The sequence below is a fragment of the Felis catus genome, chromosome A1 (assembly GCF_018350175.1).
Source record: "Felis catus isolate Fca126 chromosome A1, F.catus_Fca126_mat1.0, whole genome shotgun sequence".
Classification (NCBI taxonomy): domain Eukaryota; kingdom Metazoa; phylum Chordata; class Mammalia; order Carnivora; family Felidae; genus Felis; species Felis catus.
In genome coordinates, this window is record NC_058368.1 from 4,276,646 (window position 1) to 4,295,795 (window position 19,150).

The following is a 19,150-nucleotide window of genomic DNA, read 5'->3' on the forward strand; positions in this document are numbered from 1 at the left end:
GCAAATTTGCCTTTATTGTTTTAGGTCAATAGAGTTAAAATAATGTCAACCTTCTGTTAATCCTTTTTTCAAAACGTTTATTTATTTTTGAGAGAGTGCAAGCCGGGGAGGGGCCGGGGGGGGGGCGAGGGGATCCTTGACAGGCTCTGCGCCGACAGGCTGTCAGCACAGAGCCCGAGGTGGGGCTGGAACTCACGAACCGCGAGATCATGACCTAAGCCGAAGCCGGACATTTAACTGACCAAGCCACCCAGGAGCCACTGACAGGGTCCTTTTGTAGAGTAGGAGTGTGTATCCTGTCTTGTCTGGTGGATTCAAGCCGAGCTTGGAGGTGTCCGTGAATGTCTCTCAGGATTTCTTAAAGAACAGCAGGGAGGGAGACGGACGGCAGGGTTTCCCGCAGACCTCGATGGCCTTGGAGCCACTCCTTAAGCTGAGCGTTTCCCACTTAGACCGGGTTAGGGTTAGGGTTAGGGTTACCTGATTTTAATCTGGCACAGGTCCGTAATCTTTCTTTGTGTCATGACATCATTCTTTTTGACGGACACAGGCCAGTGTTTGTCTGCTGTTTCCAGACGGCCGTATTCCCAAGTACCGCAGAGGCGATGCTGTGTCCTTCTCAGTGCCCCATATCAGGAGCCACAGCTTGTGCAGCCGCCCCATTCCCGGTCAGGTTCATTTGGGTCCCTTCGTTAAGGTGGCATCGGCCAGGTTTTCGCTGCTGTAAAATTATTGTTGTTCTCTGTGTAATTGACAGATACCTTCTGGGAGACTCTCTGACACCATGTAAATATCCCATCACCCTCCAAACTTTCACCCCGGAGTTTAGCATCCCCCGATGGTTCTTACCTGCATCAGTCATTACCATGATGCTGGTTTCATAATTCCATCATTCTCTCCACATTAGCTGGTTTCCTATGGTAAGAAAGAACTTCTCCTTCCCCATTTATTTATTTACACGAATTAGCATGGACTCCTGGACCCTCTTCCACGGCTGATGCTCCTTTGCTACCATTACTTATCTTGGCGCTCACAATTTCCTAGCCTAGGTCAGTGGAAGTCCCTTCAGGGTGGCTCATGTGTCATCTTGACACGTCCTGATTATTCTCTTGGCGCTTTCTTAATTTCTGGCACAAAGTAAGTTCCAGGCTTATCTCGCACTTTCACTGCTTGAGCCCTAGGAAACAGCCATTTCTAAAAGGAATGGCAGTGCCTTTTACTTGCAGATAATTTTGAAACGTCTCACGGTGAGCATGACACAGACCTGCTGAGCTGATTGGCAGTGGGTCCGGGCGAGTTCCCTGTGCTCAGAGGAGCGTATGCGCAGATAGAGGTCTAGGCAAAGGTGTGCAGGTATCTGTCCTACTGCGTGCTGGTTTGCAATTGCGTGTCAATACTTAACATTCGTTTTAAAAAAGGAAAACAGTAACTTCACAATATTTTTTCCTTTTTATAAAAGAGGTCACTTCTCATGAAAACTTTGGATACACGCAAAAACGTATAGATGTATATATGTAAACACATAATTTCTTCACATCTTTTTCTGTGTGCGTGTTTTTTATATGCTTTAGTATGTTTGTGGTTCTATAAAAATCAGAATTATATTTGTATGTAAATAGAAGTCTAGAAGGCTGTTCACCAAATGTTGACTGTTCATTTCCAGTTTATAGGATGGGGTAATCTCTATTTGTAAATTTCTTATCTAATCCCACTCTTCTTAGTTTTTTTTTTTTCCTGTGGGGCACCTGGGTAACTCATTCGGTTGAGCGTCCAACTCGATTTCGGCTCAGGTCGTGATCTCACGGTTCCTGAGTTTGAGCCCCACATCAGGCTCTATGCTGACAGCTCGGAGCCTGCTTCAGATTCCGTGTCTCCCTCTCTCTCTGCCCCTCCCCTGCTCAGGCTCTGTCAGTCTCTCAAAAATAAACATTAAAAAGGATTCTCTCTCTCTCTCTCCGCCCCCCCCCCCCCGACCAATCTCCCCTACTCATACTCTCTCTCTTCTGCCTAAAATAATTTTTTTCTTCAATAAACTCATATTATCTTTGTAACCAAAAATGTAAGCTGCCTCAGTGAACAAAATGGCTTGTAAAGCTGTGTACATACGTGTAGTTATTCCTTATGTTACATTCTCACCAGTAAAAAAATAATTGTGTGTGTGTGTGTGTGTGTGATGTGGATGTGTGTGGGGTGTGTGTGTAGATGTGTGATGTGTGTGGTGTGTGTGTGTGTCTGTGTCTGTGTGTGAGAGGGCTGGAACATCTCTGTGCCCCTGTCCTGTACCACCAGGCCACTCAACAGAAACGTGCTATTTCTTCCGTCACGCGAGTCTCATTTTCTCGTGGTAAAACGTATGTACCATAAAATGGCTGATTTTATCCTAGGGCCCAAGACCTGTATGTTCTACTGGGGCTAAACTGCAATGAAATAATATAAATATGGGTAATACAAGACGAATAAAATAAAATATATATAACATAAAATGTATCAGTCTAACATCAACTGTTCGGTTCGGTGGCATTAAGGACACTCCCACCGCTGTGCCACCCCCGCCACCACCCACCTCCAGAACCCCTTCCCCTTCCCAAACTGAAACTCTGTCCCCGTTAAACAACAGCGCCCCCCCCCCGGCCCCAGGCGCCCCCCATGCCACTTCCGGGCTCTCTGGCTTTGGCTGCCACTCCAGGTACTTCACAGAAGCGCTTGCTCATTTTTGTAAGGTAACAAAAGAGGGAGAGAATGAAACCTCGCATTTCCTTTCTCCAAAAAAGTCACCCAAGGGGGGAAAGGGCTGGGTTTTCCACAGCAACGTCGAACTGGTATTAAAGAGCAAGTTGCCAGCAGAACGCCTCGTGTCTCACGCCTCCGCTGACTTTCCCAGGGCCGGTTCACTTGATTCCGTCCCTGTGCTGTGACGAGGCCTGCAGCATCGACCGGGTGACTCTGGGCTGTAGAGTGCATTCCAAGACCACTCTTCAGGAGAGGTAACTCGGTATTTTTAATCCGCGTGATTCTATATCCCCTTGTGCAAATATGCGCTCTACTGATTTGCCAGTTTTCCCGCGAAACTATGAGAGATCATTGAAAGCAGGTTATTCGTGACATTCTGGACATCAGAGAGGGACAAATCTTTGGCAAGAGATAAGTAAGTCTCTCAAGGCTACTGATGCCCAGTGCAGTGTCCTTCACACGTTATGCTCCATTCGTTTCATTTTTTTCTCCTGTCCGTGATCTGTGACACTTCCGTCATCTGTAAGTAACGGTTAGCATGTCGTTTACCCATAGAATTTTAGAATAGCCATCAAGAAACTCAGTTAAGAGCAGGAAACCATATTTTAGACATCGGGTTAAGAATAACTATCTTGATTAGAAGTAGGTATGAAACTTCAGTGTTAAAGTAAGTTCATTGAAGCAAGTTTATGGCAAAGGAAACACTAGAATGCTGACGTCATAGGTTGCTGTTCCATCCAGAAAACTTAAAAGCAGAGGCAGCGTATTGCCCGGTAGTGGTGTTTTTTCCTCCCTATAGAGTTACAGACCTTTTGAATGTGTGTTCAGACACGCAGGTCCGGTGGGGGAGACCATGCCCACTTTCTTCGGGTCCCTTTCAAGGTCCATCTGTGGCGAGTTTTCAGATGCCTGGCCTCTGATGCAGAGCCCCGTCTGTGGTGACGACATCTCTTTTTGTGACTCTGATCCTGAACTCGCTGGAGAAGACGTTCATCCTCTCGGTCCGGAAAACCACTGCTCGTTCTCCTCGGATTCAGACAGTCGTCAGGATTCGGTTGGTGGAGCTGTTCCAATTCAAGCTCGTCCTGAAAACTTGACAGATGCCGCTGATTTCTCTAGACCTCACAGCTCACCGACGGAATCAGTGCTAACTCAGGCTACACTGCCTGCCAGGAGGCAGCTGCATCAGGAGAGCGGCGACATGATCGGCCTGACCGCTCAGACGTCCCTCCAGGTAAGGCAGCGGCTGGTCTCGGTAAGGACGTGGCATCGACTCGTGCCAGGCCCGAGGGATGGGATTCCTCTCACCGTAGAACGTGGGGGGACCCGATGAGAAGGTTTTCCCATCTTCCGGAACTTCTTGTTCTAGTCTGTTTGGAGAATGTGTTTTAAATTGAATTTCAGGAGTCTTTTCTTGGTTTAACTAACAGCTACCCTCTAAGGCCATACTGAGCAGCTGTGTTCTCTTACTCTTCATAAATCCAGCTACTTACACGGCACCCCCTAGCTCCATTCCTGGCTGAGAGAGAGGAGTCCGTCTCGGAACGTCTTGTAAACCACCCCTCACCTTTATTTTCCCTGTGATGCTTTACTCCCAATACTGAAATGCACTTCATTCACCGTGGGGTTGATGGGAACTTGGATCTCTCAGAGTTTCTCTCGTTCACTGTTGTGTTCGAGATTGCTCTGCTTCGATCGGTTTCGTTGGAAATTGCCGGTTGTGATCTGGGTCCAAATATTGCCTACGAACCTTCTAGAACCAAGGGTTTAAAATCAGGGTTGGGGGGAGGTGGTGACTGCAGGGAGATGGGCCTTTCAGGCCTGCTGCAAGGCTGGAGGCAGAGAAGCATCACGGATCCCCGGGCACCACCTCTGCTCTCCCCTTCGGCGAGGATGTCGCCTTTCCCCAGCGTGATTTGAGGTCTGCAAACATTTCCCTAATGTGAAAGCACATACACTGTTGGAATAGTCTTCCGGAAAAATGATGCCCGCCTTCAAAAAAAAAGGGCAGAATCACAGCACCAGCAAGGCTCCCAGGCCCCACAAGGCCCCGCCTGCACACGCAGCCTGTGGGAAAAATGCTCTGGCACGTGGGTGCACTCTCGACGCGTGCCTCTGTTTCCCACAAGGTGATGTGTCCTTGTCTAATTACGTTAGACACAGCCTGAAGTCAAAGGGTGAATTAGAGATGTGTTCAAGAACAGCATGTAGGTTATATGTTGATCTAAATCTGCAATACTTTTTTTCTTCTGAACTACCAAGAAAATTCTATAGAGAATTTACAGGGAATTCTACGCAGGAAACACTTGTTGGCTTTGGAGAAAAACAAGGTGGTTTCTCTCCAAATAAAGGAAATACAGAAGAGATAAGGGAAGAAAAAGCAAACCAATTAGGCATTTAAAATGTAAAATACATGCTCTGTAGCTGAGGAAGGTGTTTACTGACCTTGTTCTTTTGAGCTGTCCCATCATTTTTATGACTTCCGTGATAATAATAAGAAAAGACTTAAGAGTTAGCCAAGTTGCATAGGTCCCAAGAATGGACCCCATGGCTCAAAACCTTCGGGGCTGAGCACACCCAGCTGCCCGAAGGAGGCAACAGGTCCCGAGAGCAGGTGACAGAGGCAGAGAACAGCTTGGAGAAAGAGACCCCGCCCCTTTAGCAACTAACCCCAACTTCCCAGTCGGATGCCCTTTCCAAGTACTCTAAAATAAAAGTCTTGGGATTCTTAAAATATTAAAATGACAAGATGTCCAAGTTTCTTGTGTATCAGGTCAATTGGTTTTGATCATGAACTTGCTTGTGTTACCTTCACAAATGTCTGCTACCTTTCCCCACATATCTGTTGCCAGGGGCGAGATGGAGTAGCTGGAATTGCGCTCCCGGTGACTACCGCGGGTTTTCCAGAGCATTGCCAGCCAATAAAAGTACTGCTCAGTTTATTGTGTAGCTCACGCCCAATTTTGTGATGTAAATTCGAAGACTAAGGAGTGAAGCATCTTGATGCCGAGTGGTGTGAGAACCAAAGCATTCTCTACCTTTTTTCTGATTATATTGTTGGTGAGGTGGGGGGATGCTGGTAAGCATTATTATTACAGCTACGTGAATGTAAAATGGGTTAGTGTAGAAGATTGGTGTAGATAATGGCACTGACTTCTTTTCAAAGACCATTGTCAAGGTAATGGTGATCTACATAAAGATACTTTCAACCCAAATTATTATGAAAAGAAAGTTATAATTACGTATAAAATGAATGGGAAAATGTTACATTCCGTTCAGGTTGCACAACGTAATTTAGTGATGACAGGTTTTTATTAGCTTTCCAAGATGTGTCCCCTCACTGGATAATTTGGTAAATATAAGCGAGACATTCTGAACTCAAGAAAGGAATTGTTAAAACGTGAATCATTTCAGTTTTCTCCCTGTAACCAAAACCAACAACAATATTTTGAGCCCATTTAAGACATCACCTTTTCCAAGTTCTGGAAAGCACTTTATGTTTGGTTGCACTTACCGAACGTGTGATGCTTAGTGAGTGAACCTTAATCTTCAAAAGCAACCAGGAGGGAGACACAACTGCGCGTCTTTGGGAGATTAAGTCTCTTAGTTTCAAGGGTCGACAAAGAATGTAGCACAACTAGTTCTGTTTTTGTTCAACCCATTAGATTCCAGAAGGCAATTCGGATTTCCTCTTACCAGGCTGATTCTCCAAGGTAGGGACATACTTACTTCACATAAAGAATTTTCGTTCAGCAGCTCGGTATTATGAACCAGAGGACTTCCGGCTCCTTGAGTTTGTGTTTAGTCAGCTTGACTGAACACCTTGAGCCCGTGGGCCCATTCGTAATCCAGCAAAGCGCGGCATTCCTGTTTGGAAAACACGTAAGGACAGCTGTAGCCATTATAGCCTCCCCCCTTTTAGTGATTTATTTCTATATCTTTTCAATGGAACTTGAAATTCTTATCTAGGAATTCACTCATATTTTCAGCTTTTTAGCCTCAATTCTCCCCTTTGCTTCAGCTGTATTGAGATGTAATTGACACTTACCATTGTGGACGTTAAGACGTGCGACGTGACCATTGGATGCACGTCTATACCACAGAATGCACAGTGGCACTTTTGTCTTTGCTTGGTGTGAGGCTCGGATTGCTAAGGCATGATGCATTTGTTTCCAAAAACTGTACTTTTACACAGTAGCTTTCTTGTGGGTGGTTTAAGACCACCCAGAATCTGATGATGATAGTTACGGTGCAGGATAAAGTAAATAGGTGTGAGAACCTTCTTGAGTCTGAATGACTCAATTCTAATCAAATTTTCCCAAACACACCTCCCCAGAAGAGGAACAGACTAAGATATTTGGGACATCAGTTGCTAGGATACTTGGGAGCATGAGGCCAGGCTGCTTACCTACAGGAAAAGCTTTTTTGGGGGTGATGTTTTTAGCCATCATTGGAAATGTCAACATAAAATAATAGGAGGAGTGGTTAAAAAAAAAAAAAAAAGATATGACCTAGGATCTGGCTGCTCAATCTTTTAAACTTTTTTTTTTCCGTATTGGCAAAATGACTAACATTTGTCTCCCACAATAGTGTTAATGTGGTTCTTACTGTCATATTAACTGATAGATATATTTGATGAAACGATCTCATATTATTAAGAGTTCTTTCAGAAGTTTCTATATGTAGGTACTGTCCTTCAACTCAGGGGAAAAAATGTTCTCCTGTAAACGTACCTGATAGGTCACCAATGCCAAAATAGTGGTAAATAAGTGAATGAAAGGTTACAGCATAAAAGGAAGGTTTTATCCACTGCAGTAAAGTGCAGTTGGCCGATCCCTCCAGAAGTCAGGTCGCTGCCCTTCTGTGATAAGGGACAGATCTAAGGGTGCCACTTTGCTGAGGATATCTACCCTGGAAAGAGTGTGAGCCTTCCAGGAAGATCATTAGGAGTCCTTTCTAAACCATCTCTAAACTTTCTCCAGTGGTTTAGCAGAAGTTTTAAATGCAAAGAATAAGAATGTCACTATTCACTAATCATCTTTGTTCTTTTAAAGAAGGGACTAACAGATCCTAACATCTTTACCTACAAATGCTTTACAAGAACACAACACAGAAACAAACTTTAAATATTTGAATGGGGTTGGAAATCAGCCAATGAATCACATGTTAATACATGTTGTTGGCTGTGGGTCACGTGATCGCCTCTGCAGTGTTGTTTGGAAATGCTGAGGGGCTGTGAGTTGTTATAAAATCTTTACTGTATTCTCAGAATACGTGGATACCCGGATATTCAGACACCATGAATGAGCTGCTTGTCTATATGTTATTAAGTTCATTGTGTACTCCTAGTTAAAAGTCACGTACAATAATTTTGAATGATTCCAGTTTAGCAGCTTTCGTTCGTGAGGTTGTTTTTCAAGCTCTCCTTCTGTTGCTGTTTTGGGAAGCTTAAAGGACTTGCTTCTTTCTGCAGGAGAAGAATACGGATGGAACCCAGCAGGCACTTACTCCTCCGCTTGGGCTGATGGACTGAGCACTGTCTGGACCTTGCCTGGCTTCTGGGGGGAAAGAAAATAAATCTGAACCAAACTGATGGCGTTTTAAGCCTTTCAACCAGTTGCTTCTGAGCCAGACCAGCTGTAAGCTGAAACGTCAAGGAATAACAAGCAAAGACTCCAGGCACTCACGATACTTTGCATCTTTCCTGAACAAGAAGCTTCTATGCCACAAGCGAGACTTCAAAGACTGATGGGTTGAGTTTGCAGCCTACGAGATTATGAGCATGTAACAAGAAACAAGTGCATTCATGCGTATTTGCATGGCGAATGTGGTCTTACCAGACTGAAGACCCAGGGTGTAAGTTTTCGCTGACGTTTGCTCTCCAGAAATAATTTCATATAGCCGCTGATCCTGTTAAAAGTCAACGGCAGATTGGTTTCCTTAGTTTTTATGGAGAGTGGTTCCAAACTGAGCACGCGTATTTGAGGAAGCTCACGTTTCCGTCGTCTGATCAGGAGGTAAGAACGGACTTGCACGCCACCTGCCTACATCATGGGTCTGTTAGGTGAAGTGAACTGGCCCGACTAGGAATCAGAGGAGAGCAAGTCTTTGCTGGAGTCGACACGAGTAACCTCGGCCACTGGTCTCAGGAGCCCTGCTAGACCCAGTATCGAGAGGGCCCGGGCTGGGAACGTGGTCTTTTCACTGATTACCCGCCTTGCAAACCACTGAGCACATCTATCCTAGAGACTTGTGTGCACTGATTAACATACTTCTGCGGAAATCAGTCGATCGGAAGCATTTGTTACTTCTGTCCCTGTGACTGGGCTCAAAAGATCCAGAAGCTGTCCTTTACACAAAAGTGGTATTTGTAAAGATAATGTTCTTTTTTTTTTCCTTCCCATCCTCCTCACCCGCCAGTGTCCTGCCTCTGACAACCACCAGTCTGTTCTCTGCACCTGTGAGTTGGGTTGTGGTTTTGTGTGTGTTTCGCATCCTGTCTGACACGAAGGGCTTTAGACACTACAGGTCAGGTTCCCCTGCCGCCAAGATGGAACACCGTGCGGGTGGTCCCATGAGACCGCACTACCTAGTAGAACAAAAAGAAAAGGCACAATTTGTAGACGGCATCTAGGTGAACAGTTGGTGATTCCCCTTAGGCAGTCGGGCCAAGTACGACGGTGCGCCCTCTGACCGTGTACCTTTCGTCCCCACCGTGATCTCCTATCTCAGCCACTGAGGCTGCGTGTAAGTGCTTCATTCTGGCACCCCATCCCTCACCTGCTTGGTAGTTACCAGAACTCTCTCTACAGCCAAGATAGAAACGAACCCAGTTCAGTCACGAACCAGGGGAGGGCTCGTTTGCTGTTACTCTTCGTGCCCTGGGGAGGAATTACCAGAAGAGGATTGATTTGTTTCCAACTTGAACCTGCATGATCAGCTCTGGCCTTGGTCTTTTCACTGATTACCGTTGGCTGTGTCACACTGGCACTTAAGAGAGAAACAGAACATCATTGTGTTTGAGTGCACTAAAATTCTTCTGTTTCACAACTGCCCCAACCAAAGCGGTGTCTTTTACCTAACGCTTAAACTGCATTAAAAAAAAAAAAAATCTTAGGACATACTTATCTTCTCACTTCTTGAAACCGTGTTTCCACTCTTTGCAAGGTATTTAGGAAAATCTAATGACTCCTCTTCCTCGTGGCTGGGCTAGGTTATCCAGCTGCAGTTTTAGGTTCAAATGTGTGTGGATTCTCGTGACCTCGGTTCCTTTATCCAAAATAGGAAATTGGAGTCGTCTCAGGGTAACCCATAGCCTTCTGTGTCTGTTTAATACCCAGCCATAACTGATTGGCTTTTCCTCTTTTTTTTTTTTTTTTTTTTTTTTTTTTGTAGCATGAACCAATGGTTTTTCAACTTTGATTAACTCACCAGCTCTTATGAGAGTTGCTTCAGGACAGTCATGTACAATATTTAGGATTTGACCACAAGATGTCCGTGAAAATGCACACTGGAGTTTCCTTGAGTGGTTTCCCTGTAATTCACATATGTGTGCCATTGTTTGCAATCTGATCGTTTTGTTTTGACAGAGAGATGATCAAAGTAGGCCAGGGTTGTGCTCCTTCTGGTGACCTGAATATATTTTCCACATGTAGAAACCCTCCTCGACTTCAAAGACGTATAGTTGCTGGAGAGAAGGCTGGCTCGATGGGAATGAGACTGTGGCCCCCAAACCCTGAAACATGACTTTTGATCAGTAGGGAAATACTGAGGGTTAAACGTCAATTTCATCTGACGCTGCATTTGGGAAATCCTGGGTTATTTTATCAAGGTGAAGACACTTGACCACCAGTGACTACAGAAACATGCAATAATGCTAGATTCTTCTATACTTTGGGTAAACACTTGAGAGGAAAATCCCGTCTGTGTTTCCCACAGTCGGAATATCCCTCTAGCGCCCACATGGATTCCCCACGTGGGTGCTGGGAAATCATCATCGGGTAATGAGACTGGGAGTGAGAGTCGGTGTGACGTCTAATGGTGCAGAAACCCACCAACAAGAATGAGACGAGGATTTGGGGAACAACCATGTAAAGGCATGGGTTTTCTCATTTTGTGTATATGGAATGTATTTTTCCAGTATAGATTTTTGTACTCTAAAGTGTTCATGTTGCTATTATCTAGTTAAGCTCTACTGTCTGTGCTAGTAAAAAAAAAAAAAAAAAGAAGAAGAAAAGAAAAAAGAAGAGAGTCTGTCATTGCTTGAAGGTCGCCAGCTTGAATCAATTTAGATTTCATCATTACTATTTTGCATACTGGAATTTACAAATTTGTAAATTTTCATTTTCTTACACAAATAGTTTTGTAATACCTTTTTATATGTGAATAAAATTGTTATCTGGTATTCATTCATACTTACATGTCCAGTAAAAAAAAAAATGGTGATGGGAATACAAATTTGTTTTCCCCTCTTGCTCCCCGCGTGGGGGTCTCCCTAAGTTCTGATCCTTCCAGTGTAACACTCCCTCCCTGGCCCCTCAAATGTCATGAGGGAGATTTGAAATCCTTCCTGGTGACCCGGTTCTATTTCTCAGGCATGTCAGACTACTGAAGAATGCTCTGAGTTATTTGAGAAGCTTTGGCATCAAGATTTTATTACGATCTCTTCTTTTGCCTCCTTCATTTCCTGACATAAATAGGGGAAAAATAAAGGAGAAGTTTTATACTCATTCTTTCCAGAGGTCAGTAGACTGTTTTCCTGCAGAGGAGTGGACTAAACTCCCACAGAGCAACATCGGTCACTGTGAGAGTTTCGTCTTGCCTTCCCAGCTTCTGACCTTCCTTCCCTTCAGTAAAGCTTTGAAAGCTATTATTAGATTTTGAGAGAGGACTTTAAACTTCCTGGAAAAAATTAGGTTATTTGAAAGTGACGCCATATTCTCTCCGCTGGTTAGTCCGTGGTGTTAAACGACACTACAGATTCCCTGAGGGAAGGACATTAGCTGGTGTCCCTCTTTCATACCGCCACCCGCACACCAGCTCCTTGGCTCATGTAGACGTTTCCTGTATCCACGCGTACTGGTTGAGCTCGTGGGTGCCCTCAACTCTCTGAGAAAAGCAACTCAAAGCTTGTGAGGTTCTAACAGGAGGTCTGAAGGATCCCGTAGCCACACAAACAACTTATTTTCACTGTCATCACTATAATGAAGGTCTCCCTGCGGCTGGCCGGTTGTCGTTCTTTGTCCCATTTTAACTTGAGAAGGTATTGTCTGATTTTCTTAAAAAGGATTCGGCATAGGCAGCTTAAATTTATCATTCAGTCAGGTTGAAACTAAACGACACTGAGAATTCCCCAAACCTTCTAGAACACCTAAGAAACTTCAGTGTGACCTCGTAAGTGATTCTAGACATGTAATTATACAGAATGAAGTCAACAGCTCACCGTGATGGTGGTTATGTCACATTTCAGCCCGAGGAAGGTCCCAGGGCGTCTCCTGTAGGGATCAAGCAGATCAGGGTCAGGTCTGTCCATAAACCACCAGAGGCATTTGAATCCGTGTGATTTATGGCTGCTTTCACATTAGCCTCTCCGAAAGACTTGAATTCTCAAAACCACTTTCTCTGGGACCATGGGTGGTCTTATGAAGCGGGCTTCCATTGTTTGTCCATAAAGGCAGGATTTTGTCTTACCGTGATTTCCCACGGCCTTAACTATTTCTGCTTAAGACAGAGCTGTGTTCTGTCACTTTTGTTTGGTGTTGAACTGAGCCGGCAGGACTCCGCAGAGGGATTTTCCCCACCGGGGTTGGCTATTTACAGTCAACAGAAGATGTAGGGAACTGTCCACGGCAATCCTTGAACAGCAGGTTAGGGAGGGAGGCTGCCTCTCAGCCAGGCACACGTCACCCCCTGCGCGGATCAGGTACGATCGTTTCCCTTGAAGTTCCACACGCAGACGTAGCTCCTCTCAGAAGCCTCCATCCGAGAAAACCCTGCTTCCTAGGTCAGTCCGTCCTTCCTGCCTTCACCCGTCTGTCCATTCGTTCAGTATGCACGTGCATGAGCAGTAGCACAGAGTTGCAAACGCAGTGCCAGGGGTGACGCAAACAAGGGAGTGTGAGGGAGACAAACCTTCGAAGTATTTATAAAATAGGTCTTTGTTGTAAAGACGTAAGGGCACATTCTTCTGAGGCATGGGGAGGGGGGCAGTGGCGTCGGGGAAAGTCAGGACTGGCGCAGAAGCTGGGTGAGGACCGAGGCAGGCCAGCAGGGAGCCGGGATGGGTGGAAGGTGCTGGCACGTGGACAGGCCCAGCTTGTTCCGGGAGTGCAGAGAGGTGCAGGGCAGCGGGGGGAGCGAGGGGGGAGCTGCTGAGGCCCGAGTGGCAGCTTGACAAGTGTCTGGAGTTCTCTGCCCTGGGCTTTGAACTTGACCCCGTAGGGCATTTACTTGCCTTCAAACAGATGAGTGACACTGACGTGAAGACTCCGAAACATCTAGTCTTTCAGAAGCTTGGAGGTTGCCCAACCAGGGCGAGGTAGACCCCTTTCCAGACTCTGGATGGCCCCGGGCGTGGAGGGCACGTGGCCACCTGGAAGAAGGGGCGGGAAGTGGACAGTCGGCCCCTGGTTAGGAAACTCTGAGCCTGAGGTCTTTTCTCCCGCCATCGAGGTCGCCTTGGTCCTGTTCTGATTTCGAGGGGGGCGGTGCTGACCCCGGGATCTGTGTTCGGGACTTGGCTGCACCCCCTGCTGACATCTCAGAAAACGCGGCTGCTTCACTGTGTGTTCCCCATGTGGCCGACCGCCTCCCCCAGGGAACCCAGAAGGAGGCTGGCCTCTGGCTTGGGGGTGGCGGCAACGCTCGGCGGCCCGCCCCGGACGTGCCACCACGTCCGTGGCCGCAGCCCCTCTGCTCCCCGGCTCTGGGCATGCCTGCCACGACACAGGGCTGTGGCCGACTCGCCGTGGATGCTTCAGCCCCAAATCCACGCACAGGGACCAGCTCGAGATGGAGGCCAAGCGTCCAGTCGAGAGGAGCCGCGCGGAGGACCCCAGGGCCTCCCCGAGCCCTGTCCTCACCCTCGAAGTTCATCCACGTGCTCTCCAGGGACCCAGAACTAACCAGCCGCGGCTGCTGCGATAACACGATGAAAAGTGTGCATCTTTCTGTAGAAGGGAGGGTTCGTGCCAATGTCGCTAAGGCCCAGCCTCGGATCTCGAGAGAGAGAGAGAGAGAGAGAGAGAGAGAGCGGGATTTATGGTGTTTTTTTCAAACGCAAGATTTGGGAAGCAGGTGCCAATGTGGGGAGGGAAGATTAGAATTCATAACTGTGAAAGATTAAGTTTCTCCTCCTTCGATCATCGGTTTCGTCTTTCCTTCGCGCCCCTCACCACAAGACCCAACCTCTTGGTCTCCAGCCTTCCAGCAGATGCGGAGGCTGCCTCCCCCCCTTTGCCCGACAGTCCCTGGCTGGATGACAGAGCAGCGCACAGAACAAAACGAGGAGAGGCGGCCCAGGGCTGCACTCAAGTCCTGTCTGACTGGAGACTTCGCATTCCCGCGAGGAATCTCACATTTAATAAATCTGCCAGGGGAATACCTGAGCTTGGCCGTCAAATCTGATGACAAGGCGCCTTTGCAGACGCCCTTTCTTGAAATGAAGTGTCATGGGGAAGCCACGGAAGGCCAGGTTCCAAGTGACGCCTCTGTGGAGAATGTCTTCCTCTTTCAGCTTATAAACCGGTCAACTACCCACGACTGAAGATCCCAGGTCATTCTCTGGGCAGATCCCAATTAGACGCCGTGTCGGGGAGTGTGGTGGCTAATTTTACGCGTCGACTTGGCTGGATCCTGAGACCCAGATGTTTTGGTCCAACATCAGTCCAGATGTGGCCGGGAAGGTGTTTAGATGAGATTGGAACCAGTAGACTCTGAGTAAAACAGTTTACTCCCCATGCTGTGGTGGGCCTCATCCAATCAGGTAAGGTTTTAAGAGAATAAACTGAGGCTCCCTGAGGTGGGGGGAATGCTGCCTCCTCTCTGCCTTCAGACCTGGGTCCCCGCCTGCTGGCCTGCCCTGTGAATTTCACACTTGTCAGCCCCCACAGTCTCTTGAGCTAATTCCTTAAAACAAATCTTTTTACACACACACACACACTGACACTGGCACCCTATTGGTTCTGTTTCTCTGAAAAGCCCAGGTTAATGCAAGAACTAACCAATCACTCCATCCCCCCAACTAAATAGACACCGGTGACCAAACATAGCAAAGTGTTCTCTGTTGGGCAGACCGGTAGAATCTCAGGGGACTCAAGGCTTTCTGAAAAGTCAGAGGGGGGCGCCTGGGGGGCTCAGACGGTTGAGCATCCGACTTGGGCTCAGGTCATGATCTCGCAGTTCGTGGGTTCGAGCCCCGCGTCAGGCTCTGTGCTGACAGCTCGGAGTCTGGAGCCTGCTTCGGATTCTCTCTCTCTCTCTCTCTCTCGCTCCCAAAAATAAATAAATATTTTTTTAAAAAAAGCCACAGAACCCAGAAGTCATTGGTCTGTCAGACAGAAAATACAGAAAATACTGCGACTTCTCGACTTTGTCTTCAGACAGCTCCTCTGTGCTCCTCCTTCCCTTCCGTTCCACCAGTAGCACAGGCTGAGGTCCCCACCCCGCACTCTCCACTCCTCTCTACTCTGCCTCTCACCGCAGTGGACATCCCACATTGAGGGAAAGGCCTGGCCCCGGCTGGTTCAAATGCGATGACTACCTCTTAGTTCGGGGAGCGCAGGGGAAACAAAGGCCGCGGTCCCATTCTAGAAGAATGGCCAGATCGATTCTCTCTGAGGGGAGCCTTTGCATGAAAGCCCCCGGCTGGCCTGTATTATTAGACATGCAAAACGGTCTACAGTGTGTGATCTCAACTGGCCGAGAGCCACGGGGTCCTGTGAATTCGCCTGTCTCCTTGGCAGCCGGGCAGTGGGAAGTACTTGAATGCAAGAGGGTGACACACAGAAAGAGCCCGAGGTCCTCGGTGACTCAGAGACAGCGTCCGAGCAAGAGCCTCATCTTCTACGCTTCTCAAGTATCGTTTCGGTGACTCCGGTAGAAACTTGTTCCCCAAGACCCAAAGCAAAAAGTCCCTGCAGGCCAAACTTCTTCCAAAGAGCCGACCCCACCTATATAACCGTCTGAGTCCCTCCCGGGGGAGCTCTCTGTTTTCATTCTGAACACAGGCTCTGCATTGCTCTCGGACTTGGGGACTTGGGGTCCTAGGAATGGCATCTCCAGGACGTTTCTCTCACTGACTTAAAGGTGCAGCATGCCGTTTCTTAGGTCAACAAATTCAGTTGCTGATTTCCAACGCTTCTCGAAACAAATGATTGATTTTGTTAGTGGAGACCGTGAGGCTGAGTTTTAGAAAAATCATACAGGAAAAAGTACAGTGGAGAGGCATCTGGGTGGCTCAGTTGGCTAAGCGTCCGGCTTCGGCTCAGGTCATGATCTCACGGCTTGTGGGTTCGAGCCCCGTGCCGGGCTCTGCACTCATAGCTCAGAGCCTAGATTCTCTCTCTTCAGTTTCTCTCTCTCTGCCCCTCTCCTGTTCATACTTTGTCTTTCTCTCTGTCTCTCTCAAAATAAATAAACACAATAAAAAAATTTTTTTAAGTAGAGTGGAATCTGTCACACAAAACAAGCTCATAGCACATCCAAGGTATTCCTCGCTTTTTTGAGAGAGAGTGGGCCGTGGGTGCACATGAGCAGGGGAGGGGCAGAGAGAGAGAAAGAGACAGGAAATCTTAAGCAGACTCCCCACCCAGTGAGGAAACGGACTCAGGGCTTGATCTCAAGACTGAGATCATGACCTGAGCTGAACTCAAGAGTTGGACCTTTAGCCGACCAAGCCACCCAGGCATCCCCAAGGTATTTCTCATTTTTAAACATATTTATCTAGCTTGCTGTGCCCCTATATTCACAATCTATAGCTTGCTGGGTATCATTACTAGTTTTTCACCAAAATTCAATCCAACGAATAAAGAGTTACCACAATAAAGGATATGCCAACTTTGGAGACAGCTTCAAAAGATACATTTCAAAGAAGTCTTAAGTAACAGTAACATTATCAGAATAACAAGTTGCCCAACCAAGGGACCTCTTTGAAGTTAATGATACTTATCTGGATATTCAAGGCTTGTTTGTTTTTTTAAATCCTAATACTTGACAGCTAGACCTTGTACATTGGATGTTTCTGTCAGGGTGATGAATAAACTCAAAACCAGATTCCTCACTTGGAGATCCGCTGACGATAGTGTGTAACATTTGAAAACAACTCGTCTCTTACTGAGCACTTTGACACCAGTATTCCATTGGATTTTCACATCTTCCCGTGAGTACTGTCATTAGCTTCATCTTCCAGATGAACAAATGAAGATTCAAGGAGATAAATAACCAGGCTTCAAGTCAGGAAACAGTAGAAATTGGTAGAAAACACGTTTAAAAAAAAAAAAAGTTTTCAGCCAGCAAGTGGTAGGGCTGGGATTTGAACCCTGGACTTCTGACTCTGTAAGCCATGATCTTTCTGCCATACAATGCTTAACAAGCAACTTTCCACACTGAAGTGCAATGAGAAGAGATTCCACGTTTCATGAGCATGCTTGTGCAGAATGAAGGCATAAGATTGAAACAGCAGAGCCCAAGCGAGGCTCCTTGCTTTGCCTTATAGCCCTAACATAGAGCTGGAAGGAACCTTAGCAACTGTCTGGACTAGCGGTTCGGCATGGTGGTCTGTGGGTCCCCAGATCCAGAGCTCTGAGGAGGCCGCCCAGGGAGAGAGAGAGAGAGAGAGAGAGCGACACCTGGGCTGGGAAACTGGCGCTGCTCTGAACACAAGACGATTCACCTCTTCGGTGTGCACATGGAGATACACGGACCCAGAGAATCTCAACTTCATCCTTGGTCTCCTGGCTCCAAATTCACCGATCTTCCTCCTCATCCAGGCTGGACTCCACCCTAACTTCTCTCTTTTCGGGCAGGAGACCGAACTGGAGAACCACACCACCGCTGCCCATGGCTTGCTAACGACTATGCTATGATTACATCCCTCCTTCCCCAACCCTCCTGTGCCTCCCCAGCCTCACAATGCCAAGTCCTGACTCCTCAGCAGGACAGCCAAGGCTCTTCAGGACCTGGCCTCAGGTCACCAGCTCAGCTTCATGTCCCTCGGTCTCCTGTGCATCTCAGTCTCTCCCTCCACCCCACGCCCCAGGTCTCAGCTCTGGGCTCACTGAGGCGGCTGAGCTCCCAACACGCCGGGTCTGCTCTCGGACCTTCGCACGGCACTCCAGCAAGGTCGTGCCTCCCGGTCTCCTGGGGAGCTCAGACTTCAGTCTCAAACCATTAGCGCATCCCTGGTAATGTCCCTAAGCTCCTTGCACACTTTGAAATATTTCCCCCTAAGGATTCCGTTGTTCTGCCCTGATTTTAGCAACTGTTATATTACTTCATGATCGCTTGCGTGAATTATCTTTCTTCTCACTAGGCTGCCAGCAAGGAATTTTGTCTTTCCAGTTCTGCAGTTCTAGCCTAGAATAGTGTTTGGCACAAGATGGGTGTTTATGTACCCATTTACTATGATGCATATTTATTTTTAATTTTTGTCAATTTAAATAATTATTAATAAAATAATAAATATTATAATAAACATTACACCAATAGTTACGGATAGACAGTAATTGATGCATTACTTCTTAATTACAAAATTAACTGTAAATGTTAATTAAGTACAATTTTAATATCTTTTTCATAAATATGCATTTATTGTATATGGATTAAATAAATAAGTACATTTACTTCACAAATGAATGACTCTCAGATGCCTGAAAGCCCTACAGCCCTTAGAATAAATTACAAATGCTTTATCCTGGCCTTCAAGGCCCTTTCTGATCCAATCCTTGCCCACCCCTCAATCATCTCACGCTACTCTCCCACTGGCTCCCTTCTTTTCTACACCTGGGCATTTGCACAGTTCTTCCCTTGAATTTTGATGGCTGATTTAGACTTATCCGAGGACTCACCTCAGGTGCACTCCCCCGCAAGAACTTTTCCCTGATCACTCTCATCTAAAATGCATATACCCTCATTACACACACACACACACACACACACACACACACACCTAATTTACTTCCCTCTTGATGCTCAGCGTTTATTAATGTACAACATTCACTGATTTTTTTCATCATCTGCTTCCCAATATAATGATCAAGTCCCAAATAGGGAAGAACATTGTCTTTCTCATTCATCATTAAATCCCGAGTCTGGAGTATCATGGGCACATAGTAAATGCTTAAATGTTTGTTGAACAAATGATAAATGGGGTCAAGCATCTGTGTGTTTTATACAGTTGCTGGCTTCCTGCGACCTCCCCCTG

The 19,150-nt window shown here is 46.7% G+C and overlaps 2 protein-coding genes across 13 annotated transcripts in view; one reads left to right on the forward strand and one right to left on the reverse strand.

Moving 5' to 3' along the window:
- Window positions 1–11,134, forward strand: part of TNFRSF19 (TNF receptor superfamily member 19) — a 93,588-nt gene extending 82,454 nt beyond the window's left edge. For 7 of the 9 annotated variants that reach the window (XM_019819279.3, XM_019819241.3, XM_023249934.2 and 4 more), the window contains 3 exons: window positions 2,882–2,984; window positions 3,559–3,964; window positions 8,204–11,134. In XM_019819279.3, the coding sequence (XP_019674838.2) occupies window positions 2,882–2,984; window positions 3,559–3,964; window positions 8,204–8,263 (569 nt within the window). In that variant the 3' untranslated portion in view covers window positions 8,264–11,134. Of the gene's footprint in view, window positions 1–2,881; window positions 2,985–3,558; window positions 3,965–6,395; window positions 6,444–8,203 lie in introns of all 9 variants that reach the window. The other 2 variants (XM_019819168.3, XM_006927167.5) reach the window with 2 other exon arrangements.
- Window positions 10,307–19,150, reverse strand: part of MIPEP (mitochondrial intermediate peptidase) — a 200,559-nt gene continuing 191,715 nt past the window's right edge. For 3 of the 4 annotated variants that reach the window (XM_045041709.1, XM_045041638.1, XM_045041906.1), the window contains 2 exons: window positions 13,855–13,947; window positions 10,307–13,321 (listed from right to left, as the gene is read on the reverse strand). In XM_045041709.1, the coding sequence (XP_044897644.1) occupies window positions 13,227–13,321; window positions 13,855–13,947 (188 nt within the window). In that variant the 3' untranslated portion in view covers window positions 10,307–13,226. Of the gene's footprint in view, window positions 13,948–19,150 lie in introns of all 4 variants that reach the window. The other variant, XM_045041790.1, reaches the window with a different exon arrangement.